General features: G+C 33.7%; 1 protein-coding gene across 1 annotated transcript in view; it reads right to left on the bottom strand.

Moving 5' to 3' along the window:
• Positions 1 to 11,274: 11,274 nt before the first annotated feature.
• The window catches only part of nicn1 (nicolin 1), a 32,542-nt gene continuing 16,138 nt past the window's right edge, over positions 11,275 to 27,678 (bottom strand). The window contains exons 4-7 of the mRNA XM_073844915.1: positions 21,503 to 21,616; positions 17,060 to 17,128; positions 11,524 to 11,628; positions 11,275 to 11,445 (exon numbers count right to left, since the gene is read on the bottom strand). Of these exons, the coding sequence (XP_073701016.1) occupies positions 11,404 to 11,445; positions 11,524 to 11,628; positions 17,060 to 17,128; positions 21,503 to 21,616 (330 nt within the window). The 3' untranslated portion in view covers positions 11,275 to 11,403. The remainder of the gene's footprint in view (positions 11,446 to 11,523; positions 11,629 to 17,059; positions 17,129 to 21,502; positions 21,617 to 27,678) is intronic.

The raw sequence follows: 27,678 nt of genomic DNA, 5'->3' as shown, positions 1-27,678 counted from the left end.
TCTAAGATTACTTTCCCATTGTTCAAATTAAAGTAGTGTTGTTAGCTTAGCAACATGTTAATGTTTAATCTAAAACAGACTACTTTTCCCAATATTCAAATCAAAGTAGTGTTGTTAGCTTAGCAACATGCTAATGTTTAATCTAAAACAGACTACTTTTCCCAATATTCAAATCAAAGTAGTGTTGTTAGCTTAGCAACATGCTAATGTTTAATCTAAAACAGACTACTTTTCCCAATATTCAAATCAAAGTAGTGTTGTTAGCTTAGCAACATGTTAATGTTCAATCTAAAACAGGCTGTTTTAGCCAATATTTAAATTATAGTTCTAATTTATAGTTCTTTAGTTCTTTACACAGTATTCAAATTATAGTGGTGTTGTTAGCTTAGCAACATATTAATGTCAGATAGCAACATGCTAATGTTAAAAACTGACTATTTTACCCAATATTCAATTTCTAGTAATGTGTTGTTAACCTTGCAACTAATGCTAATGTCAGATTGAATTAAAATCGAATTATTGAACTGTTGTTAGCTTAGCAACATGTTAACATCCTATCTAAAACAGACTATTTTAACTAATATTCAAATTAAAGTACTGTTGCTAGCTTAGCAACATGCTAGCATGGCATCTAATAAAAACGAACTATTGTACCCAATATTAAAATCATATTACTGCGTTGTTATCATAGCAACATGCTAATGTTACATCTAAAACAGACTACTTTACCCAATGTTCAAGTTATAGTAGTGTTTTTTAGCTTAGCAACATGCTAACGCCATATCTAAAACAGACTGGTTTAGCCAATATTCAAATGATAGTTCTACTTTACACAGTATTCAAATTATACTGGTGTTGTTAGCTTAACAACATGCTAATGTTAGATAGCAACATGTCCAATTTTACCCAATATTCAAATTATAATACTGTGTTGTTAGCTTAGCAACATGCTAACTCTATATCTAAAACAGATTATTTTACCTGATATTCAAATGTTAACTTCATACATACTATTTTAACCAAATAATCAAAATATAGTGTTGTTAGCTTTGCATCATGTTAACGTTACAACAATATTCAAATTATAGTACTGCGTTGTTAGCTTAGCAACGTGCTAATGCATTATCTAAAATAGACTATAGTTCTGTGTTGTTAGCTTAGCAACATGTTAACGTTACATCTGAAACAGACTATTTTGCACAATATTTAAAATATAGAACTGTTAGCCTAACAAACGTCATATCTAAAACAGACAATTTTACCCAATAGTCATAGTATAGTTATGTGTTTTTAGCTTAGCAACATGCTAATGTCAGGTCTAATTTATTTTTTTTCCCCTGATTTAATAACAGGTAAAAATATGTTACATTTCTAACATTTTATTAGATAAAAAATGGGCATAGGTGGTAATAATTTGCACTGTACCATCTTTAGTCAATATAATGAATTGTAATGTATGTCTGAATATGTTTACAGTAGGTCTCCAGAAGGAGTTGTCTGTTTTAGTTGTAGCCTTGTTTGTAAAGTTAAATCAAACTTTAAATATGTATTATAAAGATGTTTAATTGTGTAATCGAATTGTTTACGATTCAAAATAAAGGTAACAGGGTTGAGATTTTAAATTCGACAAACACAAAACCCAAGATAAAGTGCTAAATAAAGAACACATCTTCTTGTTTTTAAAGAGTTCAATATTTTATAGGACGATATTGTTATTATGAGAGAGTTTTTGATTTATGAATCAGTATATTACTTGAAAAAAGGGGAAACATTATGGAAACAGGGTTGAAACCTACCCAAATAGTTATTAGCAGAATAGTATTTTGATAAAACATTAACTTGCACCAATGAATCATTTCCAATTAGACCAAGCACATAGTTTTAGGGAAGTAAATAGAGCCAATTTTGATTGACAAATGGCAACCCCAGAATGACCGACACCGCAAAACAAAATGATTGAAGTTCACTTGATTGACATGATTCGAGTTCATTTGATTGACGTCCTCCCACTGCCAGCAATCATTACATCGAGTGAGCCAGCATGTGCAGCTACACCACTTAGACGCATTTTAACTCCTGAATGCATGAACACAATTACCATATCAATTACCACATAATTCAGAGAAAATGGAGGTGAAAAGGAGGAAAATACAAAGAACATGAGTGGGAGAACAGGAAAAGACAGAGAGGATAAAGACGGTGCAAAAGAGGGAGGAATGAATGCATATTTAGCATTACACAGCGCTTTGCCAAATGTCAAATCAATTGCAGTTGGGAAAAAGATATGAAAAATAATAGGATATAAGATATAGGGAGAGTGGAGACATATCACAACCTGTCTCAGATTTTTATTAAAGATTTGCATTTTCATATTGACATTTATACACAACAGTATTTCTCTTAAGTCTGGGAGACTAATTCATTTTCTCACAGGTACATACGTATGAAACTGAATAGATTTTCCTGCTCTTCGCTTTTTTATATCAGTATGGTATGTTTAATGGTAAGTTTAAAACAAGTTAGATAAAAAAAGTAATCTAAAAGTAAAAAGGTATTTTTTAGATTACTAGCTACTAGCTACATATATATTTAACTCTATCATTTAGATTTGCATTGGTTAATGTTGCTTAATGTGTCGCTCTGCAGCTATAAGTAGCATAAACAGAATTCATTTACAATCATAATTCGTATTCATTATATGTATGTACCCAGTGCAGAACTGCTATCTGTGGCGCCTGGCAATCACAGCTATTTTTCTACTATTTGCAATGACAATCAAAAGTTTATGATGGTGAAATGCAGATGAGGGATGTTTATGAGTCTGATTAATGTGGCTTTTGCTTGTTGATGTCTCTTGCGAAGGCATCTCTTGATGGTAAAGTTTCTCACTGTAATTTGCTCTATAGTAATAAAGGCGCGGGTGTGATGATGTGCCATCTAAATAGCAGAATGAATTAAGCGAAGAGCACTTATATCCCATAAACTTTCCCCATTATCCCGTAGTAAATGGGGATTGATGGAGGCGTTAGGACAGATGGCTTAAAGCACACAACTCAGGTCGTACAATCCTGATTGAATCCTACAGCTTTAACCAATGCAAATTAGATGTATTCTAGCATTACTATTGGAGGACTAACCATTTTTATCTTGTGCTTGGTAGCTCTCTCTAACCACTAAAATATGCATTGGGAATTATGGACATTGCAAAGTCTATTTGTGTTTTGGAAACGTCCAAAATGGTTGGTGCATCCACATTTCTAATAGTTGCACAAAAAGCGGGAGTCGCTGAATATCACGTACGCTGATATCTGGACGTGGTTTGCTCTGAGAGAAAGGCTTGCGAGTGGTGACTAATTCATTACAGTAATTGGCTGCAGCATGACCAGTCCATCTCTGTTGTGGTTGAGAACAAAGCTTGTGCATGCTAATGTGGGAGTTGGAGAACCACACAAACTCTGGAGGAACTTTCGGTCCCTATAAATACAACAGCTGTAAGGCAGATGGAAATCCATTCACAAATCCAGCAGCTTGGAGTATGACAACGTCAGTATATGAATCAATACTCAGTGTGCTGTTTGTTATGTGATTAGATTAGAGTAGATTCAACTTTATTGTCATTACACATGTACAAGTACAAGGCAACGAAATGCAGTTTAGGTCTAACCAGGAGTGCAATAAGCAGCAAGTGCAGGATATAGGTACAATTTATAAGTTATAAGTGCACTTATGGGAGATATGTACAGGGAGAAACTATGGAAATTATTTACAGATGAAAGTATTGTGGACATGATTTACAGGCGCTATTAACAAGTAGAATGTACAAGTAGAGGAGCATAGTATGCAGGTTGTTGTTAACTATAATCAGGAATTGCAGATTGATACGAACATAATATACAGGTAGCTGATTACTAAAGCAGGAATTAACAAATAATAATTTACAAATGTATAGATACATATCAAAAACTTAGAAAATGTATATGTGCAATGGAAATGTGCATTTACAAATGGATATGTACAGTGTAGTGCAACAGATTAAGTAGTGCAATGGTAATGGGGAGACTGTAGGGGTGTGTGGGATGGGGGGCAAAGGTGTCAGTGGGGGCAGAGTTCAATAAGGAGACAGCTCTGGGAAAGAAGCTGTTCCTCAGTCTGCTGGTTCTAGTCTTTGGGCATCTGAAGCGCCTGCCGGAAGGCAGGAGAGAAAACAGTTTGTGGGCAGGGTGAGAGGAATCCTTAAGAATACTGTGTGCTCGACGCAGACAGTGTTTCTTCTGAATGTCCTCAATGGATGGGAGTGGAGTCCCTATGATGCGTTGGGCAGTTTTCAGCACCCGCTGCAGTGCCTTACGCTCCGCAACAGAGCAGCTTCCGTACCAGACTGTGACAGTTCGTAAGGATGCTTTCTATCGTGCAGCGATAGAAGTTCACCAGGATGGCTGAGGACAGCTGGTTCTTCTTAAGTGTTCTCAAGAAGAAGAGGCGCTGGTGAGCCTTCTTGACCAGGCTGGAGGTGTTGGTAATCCAGGATAGGTCCTCTGAAATGTGGGTCCCCAGGAACTTAAAGGATGAAACAGACTCAACAGTCATCCCGTTGATGTGGATGGGTTTGTGTGAACCTCTTCTTCCCTTCCTGAAGTCCACAATGAGCTCCTTGGTTTTGGTGGTGTTAAGGAGCAGATTATTGTCTGTGCACCACGTGGCCAGATGCTGGATCTCCTCCCTGTAGGCAGTCTCATCGTTGTTGCTGATGAGACCGATCACCGTAGTGTTGTCTGCAAACTGGATGATGGTGTTAGATCCATACACAGGCCTGCAGTCGTGGGTGAAGAGGGAGTAGAGAAAGGGGCTCAGCACACAGCCCTGTGGTACACCAGTGTTCAGTGTGATGGTAGTGGAGCAGATGTGACCTGATCTCCAGATGATGGAGATTGGTTGGACACTGTACTGTTTCTTACAGGATTGAATCTTCATTTCAAAGACTTTTGCAAGATGACCTTGGACTTATTACAGGGGCATTCTCCCAGACTAACCTTTGGTGAAAATGGCAAGACTCTTAAAAATAATTGTTCCAAACAGTGATGCCATAGGCTAACCATTTTTTGTTTCCTAAAGCTAGCCTCACACTACAGGAGTTTTAGGCCAGTTTGTTCCGGATGGATGTTAAAGGTTCTTCATTGGACCATCATTATTTTTAAGAGCGTATAAGCAATTAAATTGGGAAAATATTATGTAAATGTCCCTTTTGCCTGTCAGAGTAATAAAAAAACCGACCCTGAGAATTCACACTTGTTTTTGTAACAGTCCGAGACTGTTTTGTAAACAAAACAAAATCTGCCTGTGAACCGTGTGTGTTAGCCAATCAGATCACTCAGAGGTGGCTTTCTGCCAATGAATGATTGCTCATTCTACCAGTGGCAAAGGGGGATTGTTAGTGAAAACTCTCATTAGTTTTACCACTTCTTTTAATGGCAATAGTGGTGCAAAAATTGCTTAAAGCAGTCACGGTTTGGAAAAGTTCAGTGAAATTTCTCATATCTCAGACGGAAGAAAATCATACAGGTTTGGGATGACTATGAGGGCCAATCAGAGCCAAAACTGTACCAATAATATGCTAGTTCAGATTCATTTTGAAGAGTTGAGAGAGTTGAAGATTTAAGACTTGTAGTTGTAAAAATGTGAAAGAAACTAAACTCGCATGAGTTGAAAATCTGATGAAGGCAGATCCGTGAGTAAGAGTTGATAGCATTTAAGGGTGAAAGGTTTGCCTGAGCTGCTTGAATTGAATGAGTCATTTCTTCTTAACAGGGTGGGAATGGATTGCTTTGTTCTCACAAAGTGTCCGACCTCTTGCTGTTTAGAAGCTCCCTGTTGGGGAATAACGGCTTGGTATAACCACAACAACTGTCATGCCTGGGTCCATTACGCATAACGGACATCAGCCGCCGGTGAACATTTTGCATGCTACCGCTTTCCCAAAGCATTTCTCTTGCCGTTTAAATTCAGACAACAACGATGGTCTGGGCTTTTGTTTGAGAGCAAACCAAGTGTGAACTAAATACTGGTCAAAGGCCTCACACTTTTCCACTTAATAAAGGACCTGATGAGTTTGCCGAGGAAGATAATTGCTTCATTTTCAGCAGAAGTCTCTGTTTAATGCAGAAACTAATTGTTTCTTCACAGTTAATCTGTCGTTCCGAGAAGCGTAATCGCACAAGTCATGTCAATATTGAATTCAAATACCAGTTGTCGGTGGAGTCAAGACAGATCTTCTCTGTCAGCCGAGAACAAGTCTCTCAATAATTCGCTTTCAATTAAAATCCCATTCAGGATGATGTTCTGCTTCTCGTGATGGATACTTGTCCTCTGGCCAACCTCTGAAATGGAGAAAATGCCAATTAAGACCTATTGTAAAGGACACCCTATCAATTCCTATTCAAATGACTTCTACAGTGCCACTATATGTGTTCATTTAAACCTCAGAGCGTTAGCCTTGGGAAAGACATGATATGTTGAAATCGTACCATTTCTTTGTTTGAAATGGTCCAATTTTGGTGGGGGTTAACATTTTAACTCCAAACATTGAAAATATAAAACATAAGAACACTTCTATGGCACTTTTGTTGACTACTGTATATAAACACAATGAAGAGGAACACAGTGTTCTTCCAAAAAACGTTTAAAGATTTAAGATGCAAATTGGTTGAGGTTCATTTCCATCTGCAAATTTAGCATATCAGCATTTCTCCAGAATGACGACAGGTGGTTTGTGAAGTTTGTACTCCCTTTGTGGGCTTAAATCTTGTAAAAGTCCATTTCGCACATCTGCTTGAACTCCAAGACTAAACGCATCTGCAACTTCCAGAAAAATCGTATCTTCTGCTTGCAGAAAAGATCCATGTTTGCATATATGTTGATATTAAAGGAATCAGCAGGTTTTAGGTTCTACAGAAGCTGTATCGATTGCATGTCAGTTTGTGGAACAACAAACACATTGACCATTACCTGCTTACAATTGAAGCATTGTCTCACAGACTTCCATTTTAAGTAGAAACGAGTCAAAATTATTTTCTGTGGTCATTGACATTATGCCTAAAATGCTATCAATACTGCTTAACTTGCATAGAGCTTCAATTGTATTGAACCCAGAACATCCTTTAACCTAATGTGCCGAGTAATGGGTCTTGCCTGAGTTTTTGCGTGAGATAAAATCCATTCATTACCACTAAACTAACAGGTGGTGTTTAGTTGATTTTACCAGTCTATCAATGCAGGCCATTTTAGTTCTGCCAGTATTTCTTTGCTAAGCATGTTTAGCTACTGCCATCTATTGGAGACTCAATGAAATGATTAGAGAAACCATCCACACTAACATCATGAGATCTACAACACAGACCCTGGATCACAAAACCTGGACTCTGGTCTTAAGTAGCATGGGTATATTTGCAGCAATACCCCAAAAAAATGCATTGTATGGATAAAATTACCAATTTTTAGGGTATTAAATAAAGATCATGTTCCATGAAGATATTTTGTAAAGTTCCTACTATAAATATATCAAAACCTCATTTTTGAGTAATATGCATTGCTAAGAACTTAATCTAGACAACTTTATAGGTGATTTGTTCAATATTTGGATTTTTAAAATTTGCACTCTTAGATTCCAGATTTTCAAATTGTTGTATCTTGGCCAAATATTGTCCTATCCTAACATCAGCCTAATCAGCTTTCATGTGATGTATAAATCTCAATTTCATAAAAATTGACTCTTTTGACTGGTTTTGTGGTCCAGGGTCACATATGCCAGTTACAAGTTTAGACACTTAAATGTATTCACCCCCAGGCCATCCAAGATGCAGATGAGTTTCTTCATAGAGATTTTGAAGAAAGTTATTAAATATTAAGGTGTTTTAACTTTAAACCATCAGGACTCATATTTTAGTCAGACGCAATGTTTTCAAGATAACTTGAAACCTATTGATAATGGAGTTTGTTTATTATAAATATGCAGCTTTTCACTTCATAGGATGTTAATTGATGGACTGGAGTGGTGTGGATTATTATTATTTTGTTTTTATCAGCTGTTTGGACTCTTGTCATCCAAGATGTTCATGTCTTTCTTTATTTACTCGTAAAGAAATTATGTTTTTTGAGGAAAACATTTCAGGATCCAAACGATCCCAAATGTTGTTGTAACTGATCCCAGTCGAGGAAGAAGGGTCTTATCAAGCGAAACGATCAGTTATTTATTTTATTTTATTTTTGTTAAGTTACAATTTATATACCTTTTAACCTCACATGCTCGTCTTCTCTAGCTCTGCCTGAACTCAGTTTTTTCCAGTTCAAGACAGTTAGGGTATGTCGAAAAACTCCCATCTAATTTTCTCCTTCAACTTCAAAATCGCCCTACATCGCTGTTTTACCTTTTTTTGTAAAAGGCATTTGATCATCTTTGCTTGTTTACTTTGCAGACACTGGGTTGGTACTTCTGTAGTGATGAAAAAACAGAGTTCAGGCAGAGCAAGACAAGATGAGTGTTTGAGGTTAAAAAGTATATAAATTGTAATTAAAAAAAATAAATAAATAAATAACCGATCGTGTCGCTAGATAAGGCCCTTCTTCCTCGGCTGGGATTGTTTACAACCACATTTGGGATCGTTTGAAGCCGCATTTAAACTGCATTTCGGAAGTTCAAACTTGGGGCACCATAGAGGTCCACTTTATGGAGAAAAATCCTGAAATGTTTTCCTCAAAAAACATAATTTCTTTACAACGGAAGAAAGAAAGACATGAACATCTTAGATGACCAGGGATGAGTACATTATCTGTAAATTTTCGTTCTGAAAGCGAATTTCTCCTTTAATTCTGAGGATGTAAATGTGACCCTAGACCACAAAACCAGTTATAAGGGTCAGTTTTTCTGAAATTGAGTTTTATAAATCATATGAAAGCTGAATAAATACGTTTTGGGGATGGGGCAATATTTGTACAAGACAACTATTTGAAAATCTGGAATCTGAGGGTGCAAAACAATCAAAATATAGAGAAAATCACCTTTAAAGTTGTCCAAATTAAGTTCTTCGCAATGCATAACTAATCAAAAATTAAGTTTTTATATATTTGCGGTAGGAAATTCACAGATATCTTCATGGAACATGATCTTTATACTTAATATCCTAATGATTTTTTTGGCATTAAAGGATACCAATGTATTTTGGGCTATTGCTACAAACCTGTGCTACTTAAAACTGGTTTTGTGGTCCAGGGTCACAAAACTGATGAAGAAACCCTCAGGTCATCTGGGATTTAGATGAGTTTGAGTTTATTTCCATTAAGTTTTAATTTCTGAGCTAACCTTCCCTTCAAAAACATTGTCATCTAAACATCTTATAAATCAAAATTACGCGGATAGATGTTTCCAAGTTTTTGACTGATAGCCTTGTGGTCAAAATGGATTAAATGTGGGTGTAAATAAAACCCCTTACGCAAATTAACCATTATTTTATTATGGTAAAACTGTAGTAGCCTATTGACAACTACTTGTATAACGACAGTTTTACTACAAATACCATGGTGATAGATACGTTTGTTTGTGTAGCAAAACCATGGTTCAACTATAGTAACCGTGGTTGATTTTCTTAAGGTGAAACTGAGTGTGAAATAATTAAAATCGCCATTATCTCTAAACTAGTAGGCGACCGTTTGTGGATTCATCAATGCCAGAGTTGGCGTTTTTTTTTACCTCAGTTGTTTACGTGTTTATCTGCTGCCATCTTTTGGACACACAAGCAAATTAACTGCAAATTTTGGTAAGTAAAACGTATGAACCTAAGTTGAAGTGCTTTGAAAAGTTATACTAATGATGACACATTGAGTTCATATAAAATTCGGCGCCCTTTTTAAAACATTGGGCCATTTTAACGTTTATGGCTCACTCTGCAGATAATAAAATGACTCAAACTGACACATTACGCCGTTTATTCACTTAAGATAGTTTAACTTACGAATATCATCCGTCGGTTTCTGCACAAGGAAGATCTTTTTCGCCCGACATTGTGGGGACGGAACCGCGGCGCTCCATTTGCAGGCTAATGTTGCATAGACGATGGTCTCTCTGATGTACGCGAGATGCCAGCAGAGACAGATGGAGGCTCTTCTTGGACGCCGACCATTGATTTCCAATGATTAGCATTAGGAAGCAGCGGTGCTCTTGATTACCGCCTGGCAACCATGAACATGTCCATTGAGTTTTAATTAACACAAAGTGAGACGTATTTCATTAACATTTGAAAACAGACGTCAAAAGACGGTGAAGTCCGGCGAGAGTGATCGCTTTGAAACTGAAGCATGAAGGTTGTCTTTATATTTACTTTGCCGTTACGTGGTATGAGTAGCCTATTTATCTAATTCCGTGCTGAAAATATGACAATAAATCTTAAGAATGAAGTACATCAATGTAATTACATACTGAGATTAATTAGTATTATTTACAAACGACCGAGTCTAAGATAAATGGGAAACATTTGCAGGCATGGGAGATTATTTTTATTGAATGTCAGAACACAAATGCGTAAAGCAATCTTGATCATTTACATATCAACTTATAAGATACAGGCTCTCCATAACTTTTAACCAATAAATGGTCAATCGTTTTTGCATATTATACATAATAGTGTGCTGAAAGTCTCAAAAATAAACATTTATCCACTTTATTAACGCGGAACGCGGGGCTATGGGCGAGACTTCCGGTTCATTAGCCGCTATAGGGAAAAAACGAGAGGAATAACAAACTGTAAAACTGTTTCCGTGTTCATAATTAGGATAATACATTAAAATAATATGGTAAGACACACCAATTTGCAATATCAAGCAGAAAAAACGAGTTTTGTACAGCTGAGAACAAAAGCCAGAAGCATAAAATGGACAAATTCCCACTCTTATGGGAAACATTAAATAGATCGATTTTATATATAAAGTTAAACTGGAACCTTAAAATATTAGTTAAGTGGAATAAAATATCAATAAAACACATTGGCCCGGTTTCCCAGACAGGGCTTAGACTAAGCCAGGATTAGACCATAGTTCAATTAGGACATTTAAGTAATTTTTATAAACATGCTTAGAAAAAAACATTACTGGTGTGCATCTTGAGACAAAACAAAGGCACTGATATATTTTACAATCAATCAGTGCAATTTTATTTCAGTTGAAACACCTCAGACTTACATTTTAGTCTAGGACTAGGCTTAAGCCTTGTCTGCGAAACCGGGCCATTGTGTATAAATAATAATTCTAATATTAAATACAACTATCCTAGTGCAAGTAGTCAGTAGCTCAGGATATTAAATTATAAACTTAATAAACAGTCGATGAACTTGTAGTATGGTTCGATTTTCAGCTTTCTCGTCATGTGTACGACAGTAATTTGACGTCATAAGAGCCTTCCACCTGCAAATAATAATAAACATGTTAATTCAATATAAATGAAAGATAGTAATGGTATAGGTGCATGGTAGTGTTACTCACGTCGAAACGTCCGATGGAAGCTGCGGTTTGGCTCGCCTGCATTATTTCAGTGAGTGCCCACATCTGCTGAATGCTGGAGGAAACAGTCTCTGGATCAGGAAGTCCCTGATGAGGCAACATAACACACACACACACACACACACACACACACACACACACACACACACACACACACACACACACATTAATAGCAGCATTGCTCTGTTTATTAAAGATATAGTGCACACAGAAACCATTACCAACTGCACATCAGAAACCAACCCTTACACTGATATTTTAACCTTAACATTTTTAGAGTGTGTAAAATAAAACAAAACAACTAAATGCAAATAAAATGTTAAGAATATGTTTGTGAAGTTGCAGAATTAAATATGACCAGCAAGTGGCAGCAAAGTACTGTCATAAAGAGGAGAATAATTATTAGAGGAATCAATGTTCTTTAAATTTATTTATTTATTTATTTTTAAGATGTATCACTTTCAACCTATTTTAATTAAAAAATATTCATTACGATTTCTTTCTGCATATGTTTTAGAGTTTTGGTTTACTTGATGATTTTGGTACTGTTAGTAGATAATATGGGTTTAAATGTCTATAATAATGGGCTTTTAATGTCTTAAATGGTCTTAATTCATGCTTTCACCATGTAAGGCCTTAAAAGGTCTTAAATCAGAGCTGGAAATCTTGACATTAAATGTTACATGCATTGCAAAAAAAGTTAATATCCTTCTCAGTAAACAAATCTAAACGTCCTTAAAGGATTAGTTTGCTTACAGAATAAACATTTCCTGATAATTGAATCATTCCCATGTCATCCAGGATTGTTCATGTCTTTCTTTCTTCAGTCGAAAAGAATCTAAGGTTTTTGAGGGAAACATTCCAGGATTTTTCTCCATGTAGTGGACTTCAATGGGGATCAACGGGTTGAAGGTCCAAATTGCAGTTTCAAGAGTTTATTTTATTTTTATTTTTTTGGTTAAATGAATAGAAATTTGGATATTTGGATCAAATAAGAGAAGAGACTTAAGAAACATTAAAAATCTAGCGTAAGTTTAATGGTTTCTCATGCACACATAAAAGTCTGTTTATTTTTTTGGAATTCTTAATTTGCCTTTGTAAAGAAATCAATAGGGGCAAAAGTCTGGAAATGCAAATACTTTTCCATACTCTGCTTTCTTTTTGCCATACTTTACCAAAGCTGGAAATTACACACTTTTCCAAACTGCGTAATGCAAAAGCATTTGTGGTTAAAGTATATAACTTGTTTTTAGTTTTTTTTTTTTTTTTTTTTTTTTTCCAGAAAAAGGACAATCATTTCACTAAATAAGACCCTTATTTCTTGTCTTGGATCGTGTAGAGCCCTTCGAAGCTGCATTGAAACTGCGGTTTGGACCTTCCACCCATTGGTTCCCAGTGAAGTCCAGAATATGGAGAAAAATCCTGGAACGTTTTCCTCAAAACCTTAATTTCTTTGCAACTCTTTTATTCTGGAAGTGAACTTTTCTTTTAAATGAAGAAACATTTACTTGAGATGCAAACTGAACATCTGAAATCTTGTTTACTAAGAAACTGAGCCAAATTAAAAAATATTTTTTTAGTTTACGCTTGAAACAAGAACAAATATCTGTCAATCGGGTTTTAAAACTTTATTTCCCTTTGAGTAAAGTTCACACTGTTAGACATTTCTGTAATTTCTACATTTTTTTACTGTATATCACCCAGTATAATACAGCAAATTCCATTTATAGTAAATAACTGTAATTATTTTTGCATCATGGGAATTTTCTGTGACGTCAAACACCACAGGCAGAGACTAACTGTATTTTTAAAAAAATTGCTGTATATTACTGTATTTTCCATAACGGCCTCTTTAGCGCCACTCCTGACAGGATTTGCCCTGCACTGAGTTTGTCCTTCAGAGCGAGTGAAACAGCGTGCTTTGAGTACTACTGTACATCAGAACCGGGGCATCAGTTTACGGTCAAGCATCTATTGTGGATAGTATCACAGATTATAATGGGATCTTTTGTCACGTCGCGCCGCTCGCGTCCGACGACACGGAACCAACGAGGTAGCGCCGGGGGTTTTCCCCGGGGATGGAACCCGCGAGCGGGAGAGTTCCGGAGAACATCTGCGCTAGGGCTGTTCAATTCCGAAATTTTTGGAATCGATTCCGATTCCGATTCCTGGTTCTGGAATCGATTGGATTCGATTCCAGAATGGATTCCTTACAGTTGTTTCCGATTCTTTTTTGATTCTTGTTTTTAAGATCGGATGAAGCTAATTTCACAATAAATGCAGGATGTAAAGGTCGTAGAAAGTTGCCTTCTCACAATATGAAGCTTTATTTGTAAAAAAAAAAAAAAAAGATTTTTCTGTAACTCTGATGGTGCGTTCACACCGGACACGACTTGCGCGGAAAAAAAACGCGCTATTCGCGCGTAGTTGAACGCTTGAACATTTGAGTTTATTTGCGCCATTCGCACGGTAAAATTTGCGTACTTCGCGCGTGACATTTTCTTCACAACAGACGCGAATTCGTGTCATGGGAGGGGCTTCCACTCGTCAGCGGGAAAGTAGTTGTAAAATAGGTGAATGAGCTCAATTTGCCAGCTTTAGCTTGCTTGTAGTCTCAATATGTATGTATATGTAGGTCAAATTGAGTAAAGAGCGTTTTTTAAAACTTACCAGATTGTCCGACCTCTTCACTCACTTTCTTCCTAGCAAGATCCTTTTTATTCCTTTTTCTACAAAAGTCCAAAGATGTATCGTACAGCTCCGAGTAACCACAGACAGCAACGGTGATTTCGTCCTCCATTGTTGTTTTGGATTTCTGCCTCCATCACTACTAGAGCAAGCTCCTGATTGGTTAACGCTGCGCGGATTTTCGCCAAAGTTCAGATTTTTGAACTGGCGCGTTTTTTGCGCGGCAATCGCTTGAAACGCTCAATGCGCGCCGCTTCATTCGCGCGTTTCGCGCCGCAAGATGGCTATTCACGTCTTTGCATTGACTTAACATGTAAATCACTCGCGCTTGCCGCTTCATTCGCGTCCGGTGTGAACGCACCTTGACTGATTTTTTGGTTTGCATTGCCCATGAAATTAGTCATAACCCACAGCTCAGCAGTGGACATGCATTTATTGCATGAATAAAACAAGCCATGACATGTCTAAAATGACAAAATTAGCAAACACTGAAACAAAATAAACAGAACTTTAACAACAACATATAGAGAGCTCGTGGCGTAGCTGTCAGTCAGATGCGCTCTGGGCCACTGATAACATGCGCTCTCTGCGTTTTCTTTCATTTGCTGATAGAACGGTTAAAAATAGCATTTATTTAAAATGTAAATAATATCAAGACCCTCAATCACGTCATGATCTATTCTGTTGTGCAGCGCTCAAAATTGTGGACAACATGAGCCAGTTCCCCCGTAAAAAACAACAACTTCGGAATCGTTTTTTGAACTGGTTCATTTAAATAATCTATCCAAACGATTTTTTTGTGGAAACGAATCAGACTTATAATAACTATTAGCGAACAAGAGGCAAATTGCATGCATCATTAAACTCAGACAAGTTTAGAAATGAGATATGCAGCCTTCCGTTTAAGAGGCACTTATTTATAAGTTTTGCTGAACTGAAAACGGCTCTGAATGAGGAGTCGATTCCCCTTAATGGGATCGACTCTCGATTCCCAATGCCTCGGAATAATAATAATAATAATAATAATAATAATAATAATAATAATAATAATAATAATAATAATAATAATACTATTTACTGCCTTTTCTGTGTGTGTTTTTAAAGGCAACTCAAATGAAGCTTCACAAAGGACAGAAGCAGGCAAGCCACACTGAGATAATTCACGGTAAGAGATTAATTATCTTCACTATGATTTTGAGAGGTTTGTGTATGCCATATGGAGTTTGCCTTTTACAAATTTGTATTTTCTTCTTGTTTTTTTTTTTTTTTCAGGGAACAAATTTCTCTCTGTAACAAAGTGGATGGCGAGCAAAGGTGGCAAACGTTTTGGAGCAGCACCTGGAATATGCAGATGATATGTATTTTTTAGCTGCTTATATATTTTTTCCATATTATTTTTAATGTTGCCTAAATATTCTTTGTAAGGCTAAATCCAGAGGATACAACACTGCAAAACGTCAGACAGGTGAAATATTGAAGATGAACTGTTCCAGCATTGGAAGGCTGTATTTTTTGTATTTTTGTTATATATGCAATATTTAAATAAAGAATTTGATATTTTGTATTAATTGTCTGTTTGAATTGAATGTCAGTAGTGCCTAAATTAATTAAATTAAATTAAAATTAATTCTATATAAAAATGTTAAAATCCAATAAACTATAGTAAAATAAAAGAATTACAGTAGTAAACTGTAGTACATTATACAGTACCTTACTGTATAACCGAAATACAGTTGGTACTGTAAAATTAAGCCTCAGGCTGAAGGAAATGCAATTTCTCTTTATTGTAAATGTAAAAGTAATCCGTTACTTCACTAGTTACTTTTAAAAGTAATCCATTACTTTACTAGTTATTTATAAAGGCCTGTTTGCACCAATAAATAAGCCTCAGGCTGCAGAAAGTGCAATTTCTACTTATTGTAAAAGTAATCTGTTACTTCACTAGTTACTATTGAAAGTAATCTGATTACATAACTCATGTTACTTGTAATGCGTTACACCCAACACTCGTTATTTCCATATTCTAGTGGTTTGGGGCAGAGCTATTCAAACTAAACCCTGAAAAGCAAAGTAATGGAGATCTGAGATCTGTTATAAGTTGTATTTCCAAACTTGGAAACTGTTGCCAATACAAGACAAATAAATTTGTAGAAACTATACTGACGTATTGCGTTACATTCGATTTATTCCTTGAATTTTTTTCACTTCTAGGTCTTAAAAGTCTTTAACCTTCCTAAAACCTGCCATATCAACATATAGGAAGTACACAACCTTCCTGAAACAAAATTCAACTTATTTACACAGAACCTAAAACTCCAAGTTCATAAGTGCCTTATAAAGTTACCACTGAATATGCCTTTTCCCCAATTGAAATACTGCAGGTAAACAACAAATTATTAATTATGATTCCTTCCTCTGCTTTTCAGGTGGCGAAACTGTTTAAATAAACATTAAGTTGAGCATTCATCAATAAACCTAAAGAGACACTTTCAAACCTTCAAACAAGCGTCTTACATTTCTAATGCAAATGACGGATAAATGAGAACTGGGACATGGCCACAATGCTGAGTGATTGAAAAAAATGCAGGTTTCATACATTTCAGTAATTATCTTTTCAGTCGGTTCTGAAGCCACAGCGTTAATTAACACCTCGCAGCTGCATAAATACATAGAAACTACAGAGACTCTCGTGTGTTGGTAAATGAAATGGTACTAGCAGTCTTTCAAGGGAGCATTGTATATGCTGTTAAACAACACGTCTTTCAATATTCATGAGATGACAACTGCTGCATATTATATGACAAATTACACAGTAAGACAAAATACTTACATTCAAATCAAGAGGTTCATCTACAGGTGTCAGAGTGGATAACCAGACAGGAACATCTCGCTCTGAGTCCTGGACAGACAAAAACAACACATCACCTTTGGCGGATATCTCTCACTTCAAAATACTGATTCACACAGAATGCAAAACACAGAGCAAATTTATAATTTTCAAGACTGCACACCAGATGATTGTAGTGACACAAGATCCTGGAGTGGGTTCTGTTGTACAGTTCAAAACAAAAGAAAAATAAAGCATATGGTTGATGTTCTTTCTCACTACTCTGCTTTTGTGGCATGTTTGTGGCTGCCAAGTTTTAGCTATAGAAGCAAGCAGCATCCGGTAGGCTCACTGTCATTGGCTATCGTGGTTTTCACATCAGAATGATGAGGCAGAATGATCAGGAGTCATAAATGTTAAAACAAACATAATGACACCACACAAGAGGATTTTTTTGGACAAAAAATCTGTTGCGACAAGCCTTGAATCAGGCCCCTGGGGTGCAAATTGGCTGTAAAATCGTCAAGCTTAAACAAATAACAAAACCCAAACCACAGAAAAAACAACAGCAAAAAGCAAGAAAAACACAAAGCAAAAAAAAAAAAAAAAAACTTTAAAAAAAGCTGATAAATTCTTGGCAAAATACTGCTTCAAACAAAACAAAACAAAAATGCAAACAAATAAAAATAAAAATGAATAAAACATCAATCAAACACAGAAAAGCAAAAATAAAAAATAAACAACTAAACAGTGATGGGAAAAAAATATATAGAATGAAGGTTTTGGTGAAATACTGATTAAAACTAAGCAAAACAAAAACCAAGCAAACAAAATTCACAACAGAATAAAAACCCAAAACAAAACAAAACAAAACTGCCCTGGTAATTTTATTAAAAACATCTTCTGAAAAATCAAGGAAATGACTTATTGTTGCTAGCTAAACAGAAACCAAACAGACAAAATACAGAGCAAAATAAATAAATAAATAAATAAAATAAAATAAAATAAAATAATAATAATAATATTATCTAATCAATTCTTGGTAAAATACTGCTTCAACAAACCAAAACAATAAAAGCAAACAAAATGCAGAACACAATAAAAAAATAAATAAAAAAAAAACTTCAAACAAACACAGACAAGCAAAAAAGAAAAGTGCCAGGGACAAAAAAAAAAAAAACTAATATTGAATGATCAACTTGATAGGTTCTGGTAAAATACTGATTAAAAGTAAACAAAACAAAAATCAAGCAAACTAAATGCAAAACAAGTGGCAACTATCTAAGTGCTGGACAGACAAAAAAAAAAAAAACATTAACTGATTAATTCTGTTGTGGTTATTCTTCAAACAAAAAATAAAAATAATAAGTAAACGCAGAAGAAAACAAACAAAAAAAACAACAACAAAATAATAAATTAACCTAACTAAATTAAATAAAATTAATAATAAACAAACAAACAAAACAGTGCTGAAAAAAAGTGTCCATTGAATGCTAAAAAAACTATGGAAACAAATAATGGACTGTTGATTCTGATAAAATACTGAATGAAACTAAACAAAACAAAACCAAGCAAACAAAATGCAAGACAAGTGGTAAAAAATAAATAAATAATATACCCAAACAAAACAAAAATAACATCCACTGATTAATTCCGTTGTGGCAATTCTTCAAACAAAACAAATTAAAACAAAAATCAAGTAAACAATGCAGAACACAATTAAATAATAATAAAAAAGTCAAACAAACTAAATTAAATTAAAAATAAACTAAAATCCAATTTAATAATAAACAAACAAACAAGAAAGTTATTTGAATGCTGGAAAGAAAAATAACTAACCACGAAAGATCAACCATGTAGGTTGTGGTAAAATACTGATTAAAACTAAACAAAACAAACAAACAAATAGACAACCCAACTAACCATACAACAAACAAACAAACAAACAAACAAAAAAGAATCTGAGTGCTGGACAGACAAAAATAACATTCACTAATTAATTCTGTTGTGGCAATTCATCAAACAAAACAAAAATCAAAGTAAACAAAGCATAACAAAATCATTAACTAATAAAAAGTAAACAAAACAAAAACCAAGCAAACAAAATGCAAATCAAGTGGTAAAAAAATAAAAAATAAATAAATAATATACCCAAACAAAACAAAAATAACATCCACTGATTAATTCTGCTGTGGTAATGCTTTACACAAAACAAATTAAAACAAAAATCAAGCATACAATGCAGAACACAATTAAATAATAATAAAAAAACGTCAAACAAACAAAATTAAATTACAAATAAACTAAAATCTAATTAATAGTAAACAAACAATCAAACAAAAAAGATATTTGAATGCTGGAAAAAAAATAACTAACAATGAAAGACCAACTCAGTAGGTTGTGGTAAAATACTGATTAAAACTAAACAAAACAAAAACTAAGCCAAAACAAACAAACAAACTAACTAACAGACAGACAACCCAACTAACCATACAACAAACAAAAAACAAATCTGAGTGCTGGACAGACAAAAATAACATCCACTGATTAATTCCGTTGTGGCAATTCTTCAAACAAAACAAATTAAAACAAAAATCAAGTAAACAATGCAGAACACAATTAAATAATAATAAAAAAGTCAAACAAACTAAATTAAATTAAAAATAAACTAAAATCTAATTTAATAATAAACAAACAAACAAACAAACAAGCAAACAAGACAGTTATTTGAATGCTGGAAAGAAAAATAACTAACAAAGAAAGACCAACCATGTAGGTTGTGGTAAAATACTGATTAAAACTAAACAAAACAAAAACTAAGACCAAAAAACAAACAAACTAAAATCTAATTAATAATAAACAAACAAACAAGAAAGTTATTTGAATGCTGGAAAGAAAAATAACTAACAATGAAAGACCAACTCAGTAGGTTGTGCTAAAATACTGATTAAAACTAAACAAAACAAAAACTAAGCCAAAACAAACAAACAAACAAACAAACAGACAAACAGACAGACAACCCAACTAACCATACAACAAACAAAAAAACAAAAACAAATCTGAGTGCTGGACAGACAAAAATAACATCCACTGATTAATTACGTTGTGGCAATTCTTCAAACAAATTAAAACAAAAATCAAGTAAACAATGCAGAACACAATTAAATAATAATAAAAAAATCAAACAAACAAAATTAAACTAAAAATAAACTAAAATCTAATTTAATAATAAACAAACAAACAAAAAAGATATTTGAATGCTGGAAAGAAAAATAACTAACAATGAAAGACCAACTCAGTAGGTTGTGCTAAAATACTGATTAAAACTAAACAAAACAAAAACAAAGACCAAAAAGACAAACAAACAAATAGACAACCCAACTAACCATACAACAAAAAAAAAAAAAAAAAAAAAAAAGGAATCTGAGTGCTGGACAGACAAAAATAACATTGACTAATTAATTCTGTTGTGGCAATTCTTCAAACAAAACAAATTAAAACAAATATTAGGTAAACAATGCATAACAAAATCATTAACTAATAAAAAGCAAACAAAACAAAAACCAAGCAAACAAAATGCAAATCAAGTGGTAAAAAAATAAAATAAAATCAAAAATATACCCAAACAAAACAAAAATAGCATCCACTAATTAATTCTGCTGTGGTAATGCTTCACATAAAACAAATGAAAACAAATATCATGTAAACAATGCAGAACAAAATTTAATTTACAAATAAATAAAATAAAATCTAATTAATAATAAACAAACAAACAAACAAACAAGTTATTTGAATGCTGAAATGAAAAATAACTAACAACGAAATATCAACTCTGTAGGTTCTGTAAAATACTGATAAAAACTAAACAAAATACAATCCAAGCAAAAGAAGTGGCCAAAATAAAACAAACAAACAGAAAACCCAACCAAACAAACTGGAGTGCTGGACAGACAAAAATAACATTCACTGATTAATTCTGTTAAAACAAAACAAATTAAAAGAAATCAAGCAGAACAAAAAAATTAAAAATAAATAAACATCAAACAAACCAATAAAATAAAATAATAAACGAACAAACAAAACAGAGCTAAAAAAAAAATTAAAGAAAAAAAAAAAAACTAATGTCAATTGATCAACTCCAATTACTGAGTAAAATTAAACAAAACAAAAAGCAAGCAAACCTAAATGCAAAACAAGTGGTAAGTAAATAAATAAATAAACAAACAAACAAACAATACACCCAACAAAAAAACTAACAACGAAAGATAAAAATAAGCCACTCTAGATAATTTGCCACATTTTACATTGATAGTATTAGTAGTCTTAATAAAGTGTATTCTCTCAAATTAAATAAATGAATACAATTAATGAAAAGCAAACAAAAACAAACTCAAAACAACGCTAAACATATCTAGATCTATCTATATCTAATTGTGACATACGTACTTCTTTTGCACAGGGGTAAATGTTAATTTCCTCAATGCTGAAATTGAGCCATTCGGAGGAGGGCTGTCGCAAGATGAGTCTCACCGTCGTCACGTTATCAGGCTCCGTCGACATCTGAAAACCCAAACACACCGAAGAAAAGACCTCAGCAAGAAGTGACACAAAATTTGGGAGAATTCGGGGCCCTTTCATGCAGCTATCAAAGAAACAAAAGAGGTTAAATTAGGAAATGAACGTCAGAGTTTAACAGAGACACTAAGGACGTGTTTCTCCAAGCCTTAATTAACTCCACAGAACGAGAAGCCTGACAAAAGAGAAGCTGATTTCACAAGTTTCATGTAATCTGCAAAACAAAACTGCTCCGAACGCTTGACGCTTGTCTCGGGGTTGATGTTTGTGAAGCGAGCGAGCTAAACAACATCAAAGTTTCCTTCCACTTCAGCTGACAGCCGTGAGACTTGAGGGACTGTTTCTGTACATTTATGGCTTTGGGCTTGTTCATGTCAGTCTGTTTCTCTGGAAAGATCTTCTGGAAGCACACTGCGCTCTTTCATCTCTAATGCATGATTATGTTCACTGTATCACAATATGAGCACATATATTTGATAGAAAAAGTTATCAAACACAAAGTTTCTTAATGAAGACACTTTTTGTAAAAAGAAGACTCTTTTACTCATTTATTTGATAAAATACAGTAAAAAACAGTAATATTGTGAATTTAAAATAACTTTTCTATTTGAATATATGTGACCCTGGACCACAAAACCAGTCTTAAGTCTCTGGGGTATGTTTGTAGCAATAGCCAAAAATACATTGTATGGGAAAAAATTATTGAGTTTTCTTTTATGCCAAAAATCATTAGGAAATTAAGTAAAGATCATGTTCCATGAAGATTTTTTGTAAAATTCCTACTGTAAATGTATCAAAATGTAATTTTTGATTAGTAATATGCATTGTTAAGAACCTAATTTGGACAACTTTAAAGGTGATTTTCTCAGGATTTTGATTTTTTTGCATCCTCAGATTCCAGATTTTCAAATAGCTGTATCTCGGCCAAATATTGTCCTATCCTAACAAACCATACATCAATAGAAAGCTTATTTATTGAGCTTTCATATTTTATAGACTCATCTCAGTTTTGTAAAATTTAACCTTATGACTGGTTTTCTGGTCCAGGGTCACATATCGTAAAATATAATTAACTTTTGAACTTTTTTCAACTTTATTCTTCTGTCTTCTTCTTCTGAGACCAAAATTTCTTCTTCTGACTCCAAGTCAGAAAATGTTAACAACATGTTAATCATGTTAGAAACATGCTAATCATTCTTGCTTAAAATGATAATCATCCTAAAAACATGTTAACAACTTGTTAGTAACTTGCTAATCATGCTAGAAATGTGGTAACATGTTAACCATGCTAACAACATGCTGGCAACATGTTAACATGCAAATCATGTTAGAAACATGCTAGAAATGTTAACAACATGCTAACAATGCTAATTTATATTAGAAAATGGTAATTATCCTAAAAACATGTTAGGAACTTGCTAGTAACTTGTTAATCATGCTGGAAACATGCAAACAACACGCTAGCAACATGATAACAGCATTCATTCTAATAATGCTAGAAACATGTTAGCAACATGCTAATAAAGCTAACAACATACTAATCATGCTAATCATCTTAAAAATGTCCACAACTTGCTAGTAACTTGCATATCATGCTAGAAATGTGGTACCATGTTAGAAATATGTTAGAAACATGCTAGAAATGTTATTAACCAAGCTAATTCAAGTTAAAAAAATTGTAATCATCTTAAAAACATGTTAGCAACTTGCGAGTAACATGTTAATCATGCTAGAAACATGCTAACATGCTAATGACATGTTACTTATGTTAAAACATGCTAGCATTATGCTAATCATGTTAAAAACAGGATAACAACATGCCAATAATGCTAAAAACATGCTTGCAGGCTAATCATGCTAGCAACATGTTAGTAACTTGCTACTCATGCTTGAAACATGCCAGCAACATGCTATTAATACGTTACCGACATGCTAATAATGCTATCAACACGTTAACAACATGCTAATCACGTTAGAAACATGTTAACAGCATGTTAATCATGTTAAAAACATACTAGAAACATGCTAACATGTTAAACATGCTAGCAACATGTTAGCAACTCGTTAATCATGCTAGAAACATGCTAATGTCATGTTACTCATGTTAAAACATGCTAACCATATGCTAATCAAGATAAAAACAGGATAACAACACACTAGTCATGTTAAAAACATACTAGAAACATGCTAATCATGATAGATCCATGCTAACAACTTGCTAGTAAGGTTCTAATCATGTTGGAAACATGCTAGAAATGTTAACAACATGCTAACAATGCTAATTTATATTAGAAAATGGTAATTATCCTAAAAACATGTTAGGAACTTGCTAGTAACTTGTTAATCATGCTGGAAACATGCAAACAACACGCTAGCAACATGATAACAGCATTCTAATAATGCTAGAAACATGTTAGCAAAATGCTAATAAAGCTAACAACATACTAATCATGCTAAGCATCTTAAAAACATGTCCACAACTTGCTAGTAACTTGCTAATCATGCTAGACATGTGGTACCATGTTAATCATGCTAACATCATGCTAATAACATTCAAATCATGCTACCGCAGCGTTAACAACATGCTAATCATGTTAAAAACATGTTAATCGTTCTAGATTCTTGTAAAAAATGTTAATCATCTTAAAAATGTCCACAACTTGTGGTACCATGTTAATTATGCTAACATTATGCTAATAATTCTAACAACATTCTAATCATGTTAGCAACATGTTAACATGCAAATCATGTTAGAAATATGTTAGAAACATGCTAGAAATGTTATTAACCAAACTAATTCAAGTTAAAAAAACTTGTAATCATCTTAAAAACATGTTAGCAACTTGCGAGTAACATGTTAATCATGCTAGAAACATGCTAACATGCTAATGACATGTTACTTATGTTAAAACATGCTAGCATTATGCTAATCATGTTAAAACAGGATAACAACATGCCAATAATGCTAAAAAACATGCTGACAGGGTAATCATGCTAGCAACATGTTAGTAACTTGCTACTCATGCTTGAAACAGGCCAGCAACATGCTATTAATACGTTAACGACATGCTAATCATGCTAGCAACACGTTAACAACATGCTAATCACGTTAGAAACATGTTAACAGCATGTTAATCATGTTAAAAACATACTAGAAACATGCTAACATGTTAAACATGCTAATCCATGTTAGAAAGTGGTAATCATCCTAAAAACATGTTAGCAACTCGTTAATCATGCTAGAAACACGCTAATGTCATGTTAAAACATGCTAACAATATGCTAATCATGATAAAAAACAGGATTACAACACACTAGTCATGTTAAAAACATACTAGAAACATGCTAATCATGATAGATCCATGCTAACAACTTGCTAGTAAGGTTCTAATCATGTTGGAAACATGCTAGCAAAGTGTGCTAAACACGTTAGAAACGTTAGCTGCATGTTTATGATGCTAACATGCTATTAACTTGCTAATCGTTCTAGAGACAGTCTGATCATGCTAACACGTTGAGAAATAAAACGATTTATGTTTAAAACGTTAACAACATGTTAATCATGTTAGCAACATACTAATCACACTAGAAACAAGGTAGCAGCATGCTAGTAACTTGCTAATAATGCTAACATGTTAACAGCATTCTAATCTTGCAGGCAACACATTAGCAACAGACTAGAAACACGCTATATTCATGTTAAAAATGCTAATCATCCAAAAAACATGTTGGCAACCTGCTAGTAACAGGACAATCATGCTGGAAACATGTTAGCAACATGCTAATGCTAACAACATTCTAATCAAGCTAGTAACATGCTAAAATGACTGTATTGCCTTCAAAACATTCCAGCTTTAAGCTTTAAAATTACTTTACACTTCAAACGATTTAGAGTGAAAACCTTAAAACTTTTTCAAACTTTTTGATCAGGCTTTCTCAAGCCAACTTACAGTTTGTCTTGACCAACTTTTTTATCCAGTTTATTTCTTTGATGCAAAGCTACATTTTCAGCATCATTACTCCAGTCTTCAGTGTCACATGACCCTTCAGAAATCAATCTAAGATGCTGATTTGCTGCTCAAGAAACATTTATTATTATCCTCAATGTTGAAAACAGTTCTGCAGCTTTATATCCAGGATTCTTTGATGAATAGAAAGTTCAAAAGAACATTTGAAATCTTTTTTTACGTTGCCAAGTTGATTGGAAATGTTTAGGCTGAGTCTGCCGTGACCTTCACCGACCCACAGGATCTCAGAGAACAGAGTGTGTCAAATGAATATGTCAAAAACAGTGATGCAGCAAAACCGTGTCAGTTTTTCACACTGAAAAGTTACTGATGCAGAGGAGTCACAGAGCCTGCCAACACTGCCGACTTATCTGCGTGTTTTCTGAGAGATTTGAAGAGATTTTGAAGGCCATCTCCAGAGAAACCATGCAAATGCCACACACTATGACTGTGAGCATGTTCCTCTTTAAATCATTTGTGCTAGTTCTCTCTCTTTCTCTCTCTCTCTCTCTCTCTCTCTCTCTCTCTCTCTCTCTCTCTCTCTCTCTCTCTCTCTCACACAAAAGAAAAATATCTGGCATCCGTTTCCCACCCCAATGTCATTCTAAACCACGCTTTTATTTATGTTTATGTGTCTTTATATCAGTGTTATTGGAGTGTTATTTATACACTGCTACTTAATTCAAATTTCACATTATATTTATATATTAGTATAGTGTTTATTAATATTTTGATTTAGTTTTAAATTTTGTTTTCAAATGCATAATAATTTTGGTTTGATGTTTAGTCATTCTAAGTTGCTTCAAAATCAATGACTATTTATTTTTATTTATTAGAGATTTTTATTTTATTTTATTTTTGTTCTTCAACTTTTGATGTATTATTATGTACTACTACTTCTCGAGATTTTGGTTTAGTTTTCATTTTTAAATTTTCAGTTTAAGTTTGAGCAATTTTAAGTGATTTTTTTTGGGGGGAAAAACAACTATTTAATATATTTTTATTTACTGAAACTTATTAATATTAGCAGTTTAAATATTGCAACTCACTTGATTTTTATTTAGCAGTATTTTTTGTTTATATTTATATGTATTCTCTTCATCTGTCTCTGAAGTATTAACATACCATTAATATACTAATACAACATTTATTAATATTTTAATTTAGTTTTCATTTTTATGATCAGTTTTGCAATATTACTTTTTTAAATAAGTGCTATTGAGGTATTTATATACCATTTATATAATATAAGTTTTTAATATTTTATTTTTGTTTGTTTATTTTATCATAAAAATAAAATTAAAATAATAATAAAAACTATATTAGTATATAAATGGCATATACTTTAATAAAACTGATATAAATACACACAGAACATACATATAATACAAATATATCGAAAAATAAATAAATTTATGCGTTTATACAACAGTTCAAAGGCATGAGTGTGTAAATACATAAACAAAATAACAACGGAGTGTCTTTAAAAGCCCTCTTTTGTGCAAACTACTTTCTTCCGCCACGGATTCAAATCAAAGTTTGACGGTTGATCATCTGAGCATAAGCTCCGTTACTAATTCCAAAACGTCACTTTAGAACTAGTAACGAAGGAATGTTGAGTTGCTTCATTGAAAGCCTATTGTATTACTGTATTAAAACCTCACTGTATCATGTTTGAGTATTATGAGAGAGATAGACTAAGCGAGTGATTACCGTACCCGCATCTGATTCATTATTCATATTCACGATGATATGACATTAGTTTGAATGTTTACTGAAGAAAATATTAATATCCGTTCATCTATTAAGGGTGATTGTGCTGCTCAGTGCATTTTTTCGCTGTAGCAAGCTGTTGTTGAAGCTGAAAATAACTTCCGCTTAACTTTTCAGTTTAAAAGTCCCAAAGTCACTATTAACTGCTCACTCATAACACGGTCTCTTGTCGCCATCTAAAGACAGAACAATGTAATGTTAACTAAAATCACAATCACAAATACACGCACGTTTCTCAATACGAAATACTATTATTAAATACATTGT

The sequence above is a fragment of the Garra rufa genome, chromosome 7 (assembly GCF_049309525.1).
Source record: "Garra rufa chromosome 7, GarRuf1.0, whole genome shotgun sequence".
In the NCBI taxonomy this organism is placed as follows: domain Eukaryota; kingdom Metazoa; phylum Chordata; class Actinopteri; order Cypriniformes; family Cyprinidae; genus Garra; species Garra rufa.
Note: the sequence above shows the minus strand (reverse complement) of the source record. Positions and strands in the feature narration are given on the sequence as shown.